The 6,440-nt window shown below is 47.3% G+C and overlaps 2 protein-coding genes across 2 annotated transcripts; both read left to right on the plus strand.

The window, feature by feature from the left end:
* Positions 1 to 115: 115 nt before the first annotated feature.
* On the plus strand, positions 116 to 1,561 carry DSM5745_04801 (uncharacterized protein; the record flags this gene model as incomplete). The annotated part of the gene is made up of 2 exons (XM_026746817.1): positions 116 to 612; positions 679 to 1,561. The coding sequence occupies 2 exons, from the start codon at positions 116 to 118 to the stop codon at positions 1,559 to 1,561; spliced, it is 1,380 nt and encodes a 459-aa protein (XP_026604297.1).
* A 2,398-nt stretch (positions 1,562 to 3,959) lies between these two features.
* Positions 3,960 to 4,954, plus strand: DSM5745_04802 (acetate uptake transporter family protein; the record flags this gene model as incomplete). Its single annotated transcript, XM_026746818.1, has 3 exons — positions 3,960 to 4,333; positions 4,379 to 4,553; positions 4,616 to 4,954. 3 exons carry the CDS (start codon positions 3,960 to 3,962, stop codon positions 4,952 to 4,954), a joined length of 888 nt encoding a protein of 295 aa, XP_026604298.1.
* Positions 4,955 to 6,440: the final 1,486 nt, after the last annotated feature.

Genomic DNA, 6,440 nt, shown 5'->3' on the forward strand with positions numbered 1-6,440 from the left:
CTGAAGGGTAGCACAGCATTCTGGAGCTTTAAGTATAGTCCGGGCCCTTGACACAGAGGTCTACAACTTCATTTTAGAAAAGGGTACTCACAGGCTCAGTACATCAAACCCAATCATGCCGCACTCCAAGCCCTCCATCCCGACCTATGTCTTAGGCGTAGGAATGACGCAGTTTCTGAAACCTCGCCGCATCAGGGAATACCCTGAACTGGGCTACGAAGCGGGCATAAAGGCAATGCAGGATGCAAAAATCACCTACGACGATGTCGAGGCTGGGATTGCCTGCTACTGCTACGGCGACACCACCAGCGGCCAACGCATCTTCTACCAGTTTGGGCAGACCTCGATCCCCATCTACAACACCAATAATGCCTGCGCAACGGGCTCCGCGGGCCTGCACCTTGCGCGCACTATGGTGAAGAATGGAGGTGCGGATTGTGTACTGGTAATTGGCTTCGAGCAGATGCGGCCAGGGTCGATTAAGAGCGTCTGGGATGATAGACCGAGCTCCGTTGGGCCCTCGACAGCGCTGATGGAGAAGACGTTTGGGAAGCATAACAGTCCCAGGAACGCGCAGTATTTTGCGAATGCTGGGAAAGAGTATATGCACAAGTATGCTGCCCTGATCCTTCGTCTCCCATGATCTATACAAATAAATGCGCGTGCTAACGACTACAGATATGGTGCCAAACCCGAAGACTTTGCAGAGATCGCCCGGATCTCACACGAGCACTCCCAACGCAACCCCTACTCGCAGTTCCGGACGGCCTACAGTCTACAAGAGATTATGGACTCTACAACGATCTTCCCGCCCTTAACAAAGCTCCAATGTAGCCCTACCAGCGATGGCGCCGCCGCAGCCGTGGTTGTATCACAAGCCTTCCTCGACGCCCGACCCCATCTTAAATCCCAAGCTATCCTGATTGCAGGACAGCAGCTCCTCACCGACGATCCGACCGTCTACTCAGGGAGCGCCATCGACCTTGTAGGCTGGGGCATGACCAAGCGCGCAGCCAAGGAGGCAATGGCCGAAGCAGGCATCACACCCCAAGACGTCACCGTCTGCGAACTGCACGATTGTTTCTCGGCCAACGAGCTCATCCTTCTTGACTGTCTCGGTTTTTCGGAGCCAGGTAAAGCCCACGAGCTTGTCCGCCGCGGAGACATTACCTACGGCGGCAAAGGGCCAGTCATCAATCCTTCGGGAGGGCTGATTTCCAAAGGCCATCCCCTCGGAGCCACAGGCCTAGCGCAGTGCGCTGAACTGACATGGCAGTTACGCGGGTGGGCAAACAACCGGCTCGTCGAGAATACGTCGGTGGCGCTGCAGCATAACCTGGGTCTGGGGGGTGCGGTCGTCGTGACGGTCTATAAGCGGGCAGATGGGGAGACGAACAGAAAGCACTCGGATGAGGAGGTTGTTGCTGCTTCGGGAGTTGGATATAACCCAGCGACGGAGGCGCGCGTTGTTAGGCCTGCTGATGCGGAGAAGGTCAGGAGTCGGGTGAAGTCGGACTATCCCTTGGAGGATACCGTGAAGAAGCTTTCTGCGAGGATCTAGTTTGGTCATGTACTTATTCCCCGTAGTCAACTGTATACAATCATAGCTCATTTCGGCTATTCGGCCATAGTTGAATACTTGAGAACCAGCCCTCACGTCAATAACCCATTGGTGTATACGGACGAAACATACCGTGGCCTTAATTCTCCCTCTATTCACCGTCGTCTTTCGCGGCTTCCCTTTTGACAGCAAAAGCCATGCGCACGGTTCAAGCCCACCTCATTTCCGAAAGTCAGCTGGCCAATTTTCCTCGCGACATCCAGGTGCTTTTGGGGATCAATTATGCTTCCTCGCGAGCTTCGAACACCGCTTCGAGAGTACTCGTTCTCGAATGTCTCTTTTTCATGTCTCTCAATGGGCATGTTACTATCAAATTCTCAGTTTTGGAAGTGTTGCTAGGCCATGGGGTCATATTATATATCTCAGACTGGGGCCGTAGTTTTAGGCGTCAACACCAGGTGCCTGGAGATTTGAATCATGGTATCAGTTTAATACTTAAGGACTCTACTGGGATGTTTTAGGGCCTCAATATCCCAGCTTATGTGAAGCTTGAGTACCTATCATGTGACGCACCATGTACCTACCATCTCCCAGGTCCCTCCGTCATCGTACTGATCTAATTTCTCAATCCGAGACACAGCAAGTTGTCCTCATTGCTAAATAGCCCATAAAGTGGCGATATGATCGGAGGGTCCAATGACTAGTATTCAACCCTATTATTATGACTTTTGGGCAGGAATTATCGATGACTGATCCTCCACCAGTGTGGCAGGTCACCACAGCTGCTCACAACAAACGCACCGCAAGTCCCACCAGCAATGGCCTTGTGGCCAAGCATCTTCATCACTGGTATGGCCAAAGCAGTTTTCAAGTCGAACAAATCCAGTCTTTGCCAACCGAAATCGATGGTAGTGCACCTGATGGACGGTCCAGAAGTCGCCCAATCTTTCCGGGGTCCGACCACGAGCTCCATACACACGGACTCTAAGCTCCGCTCCAAATGTTGCTGAAGTCATGCATACCCCATGATACTTAGTCCAGGCGATGAACGGTGACATAGGCGCCTCATACTTTGGACGATAAGAGAACATTCCCTGGTGGAGCAGGATCGCTGCAATCGGTTGTCCGCTCCTTGTTGGTCCAGATAATCCAACGATAATAGAGTATTAGCTCTTCGATTGGGAATAGACTCAGTGGAAAAGTGCTTCCAGGACACTGGCAGCTGTGAAAAGTCGGAAAGCATATCGATAAAATCTCAAAAACAGGCTTCGACTAACAGCCGACCTCTTTACCATATTCGCCGGTCTTGCAGCCTCGATCAATGCCCTTTGCATCGAGTGATCGACTAAGATGCACATCTCCTACAGAAGCTAGATCTGCGTCACATCTTCTTCTACGAAGTATGGCAATATGGATACCTCCATACGACGGGTTAGAATTCCGCTATTCGAGGGCATGGGTTCGAACAACGGATTACACCAAGGAAAAAAGAATCTTTGGAATCGGTTTCCCCAGGTTTTGCGTAATGCTCCTGTGTCGTGCGGATGATGTTCCACAGTCCACACTTTACCAGCAAGTTGACCCCGGACATGTGGAATCATCCCCGCTCCAGGCGCATGCGGCGCGGAGGAGCGGAATGAACAGCGCGGCTGCCTTCAGCGATGTACGGCACTGGGGTGTGGGGTATGTGGATCGAAAGCTTTGAAGATCTCAGGGGCCGGCTAACTTGTCGGTAGAGATAAAGCTCAATTTCAGGTGTCCCCATAGTGGCTACCTGAGAAGAAACTCAACTGCCGATTGCAGGGGCCGGACTACGAAGCTGGGGTTGATCACCCCGAACAAGCTTGGAATTAGAGTTACAGGGACCTTGTCTCGCCCAATGTGGATGCGGTTCAGTAAGCTATTAGGGGATTTCCAGGAACCACCCATGGAACCAAATTGGCCATTCGCTCCCCCGCACTCCGCGTTCTCCATGCTACAGACTATGGTTCGCTTCCCCGTCTCCTCTACTCCGCGTGAACCAGTCACTGCAGCCCTAATAAGTTGGTTCTAGCTCTACCCATGGGCCATCACGCCAGCATCTATAGAATACCCCTATTCCGTTTTCACTCGTGCACCCAGGGAGACGCCTCTGGTGATCTTCACCCTCTTTTTGGGAAAATTCGGTGATACAGCGCTTGCCGATACTGAAGCCGGATGAACTAGGTGACGCTTCCAGGGTCACCGAACACTGACTACAGGGGGCCGCATCTGAACTTCTGAGGTATTGGCGGAATGAGGGGTACCCCAGAATATCACGGGGGGTGCGCTGTCTCGACCAGTGTCTATAAAACCCGCCTCGCCTCTCCCCGAATATTTAATCTCCATGACGCAGAACTCCCCTTTCACCCAATCAACCATGGCATCCACTGAATCTCACGAGAAATATGATCTCAAAAACACCATTACCAACGCTGAGACTCCTTCCCCTCCGTCTGAACAGCAACTAGCGCCTGAGACTTCCCACCTCGACTATGCTACCTCAGGAGGACTTTCGCACACGCTCACAGCAGATAGTCGCCTACCTGCCTTTGGGGGTGCCTTCCAGCCCGGTCTATACCGACCGCCGAAGAAGATCGCGAACCCTGCTCCTCTCGGTCTGAGCGCTTTTGGCCTTAGCGCTTTTCTCCTAGGGTGCATCCAAATGAAGGTTCTGAACATTGCTACTCCTAGCATACTCGTTGCTCCTGCATTTGCATATGGTGGTCTAGTTCAGCTACTGGCCGGCATGTGGTAAGTCCTGGATCAACCCTGGGTATAATCGATCTAACAAATTAGGGAAATGGCCATTGGAAACACATTCGGAGCCACAGTTCTCTCCTCATACGGCGGGTTCTGGATCTCCGTCGGAATCATCTTCACTCCCGGCGGCTTCAACATTATGGGAAGCCTTGTTGAGGCCAGCGGTGGCACTACCGACATGTTCAACGACTGTATCGGCCTGTTCTTGCTGGTTAGTCCCCGATCACCGCCCACTCCCCTTCATCAACTAACTAACCCTCTTGTGACAACCAGGCCTGGTTTATCTTCACCGTTATCATGACACTATGCACCTTCAAGTCGACCCTGGCCTTCTGCTCCTTATTTGTGTTTGCGGACGTCGCTCTACTGCTTCTGGGAGTCGGCTTCATTCACCGAGATGCTATGGGTAACCCGAATGACGCTCTCTGCAAAGCAGGAGGTTTCTTTGCAATTCTATGCTCGTTCCTGTGCTGGTACAATGCATTTGCTGGTCTCGCTGATGGAACTAATACCTTCGGTGTCCCTCCTGTCGTGCATTTTCCTTGGTCAGAACAAGGCCGGAGCCGCAAGCCGCGGCGTCCTGCGCCTACTGAAGGTGAAGAGTCGGTATAGCTGGATGGGGGGTTTGCGACGAGTTGTTGATGGTTGATGCTATGTCTGGATCCATGTTTCCGGATGATGGGCATTGTATTGTATGACTCTGATACCTTCTGATACTTCTACACGAACTCTAGTTGGTGAGTTTAATCATTATGATAGGAGAGAAAGACGCATTTTCATAAGATCTGAGACAGCATTTGGAGAAATTCATACTCTCGAAGGGCAAGTGAAAACTATAGTTACTGCTTGAAGAAGGGGAGTAAGAGATTAGTAGACTTTGAAGAAATAGAATGAGTAGGTACAACTGGACTGGCATTAAATAAGTAGATTCGAATTTATGCCATGAGCGCTAAGTTCGTGGACAATAAAGCTTGAATCATGGTCATTACGAATAACTTCAGGTATGCCAAATCCGGATAAATAGATCAGTGATCTTGGTAAAACAGGCGCTGACTACCTATTGGACTACAGTCGCTGTATATTACTTACCTAGTGTCATATATGGCGGGTATCTCACTCTTAGGCATGGCATCCAGACTAGTAAGCTGCTAGTAGAGGCTAGTTTTCCTTGCTGTGTGCTGAACTCACGCAGATGGACGATGTGCTTGCAACAAGACAAGTCCTGCCAGGCTCTTTGCCATCAGGCTCTTTGCCCTGGGGCTGGTCTTACGTAGGTCCCGTTATTTCTTAGGCGCAAGCTTTAATGCCGGGAGTAATACGCGTGGCTAGAACAAAGTTTATCCTGCCTAAAATATTAAAAATACTATTATTAACGGCCTATTTAATATTTAATACTTTTATTAATAGCTTATTTTAAATAGTAACACTTTTTTTAATAGCCATAATAATAGCAAATTTAATAAAAATATTTAAAAAATAATAAAAAAATAAATTATATAAGTAGTATATAGCCCGCCTATGTAAACCTATAATTTATAAACCCTTAATTTTTTATATTTTTTTTATTATAATAGCTAATATTAAAGGTAATAATAATACTACCTTTTTTTTACTTACTTATTTATTTACTTATTTTTATATTAACCTAGCTACTAGCGGCCTATATTATTAATATAATAAATTATTTAAGTTATAAATTAGTAATTTTAAAAAAACTTTATAATTAATTATATTATTTATAGCATGAGCTCGCGCTTTATAAGCCTATTAATAAAGCTAATATAATAAAAAAGATTATAACCCGCCTTATTAACTAAAAAGTTATTATTAGGTAGTGTGTTAACATGCCTACTAAAAATAATATAATTTATGGGTATTATACCTAAGGCCACGGGCTATTTATAAAGTATATTATTATATTAAATTAATTTAATAATAATTATATAAATTATTATTAAAATAGTTTTAGTGCGTGGTATATTAATAAATATAAGTTATAGCCCTTATTTACTTATAAATATATTAACTAATATATTTAGCTCCTGTACCAGGTAATAATAATAATAATAATAATAATAATAAAATAAAAAAAAAAAAA

Source organism: Aspergillus mulundensis (assembly GCF_003369625.1).
Source record: "Aspergillus mulundensis strain DSM 5745 chromosome Unknown scaffold_4, whole genome shotgun sequence".
NCBI classification, from domain to species: Eukaryota; Fungi; Ascomycota; class Eurotiomycetes; order Eurotiales; family Aspergillaceae; genus Aspergillus; species Aspergillus mulundensis.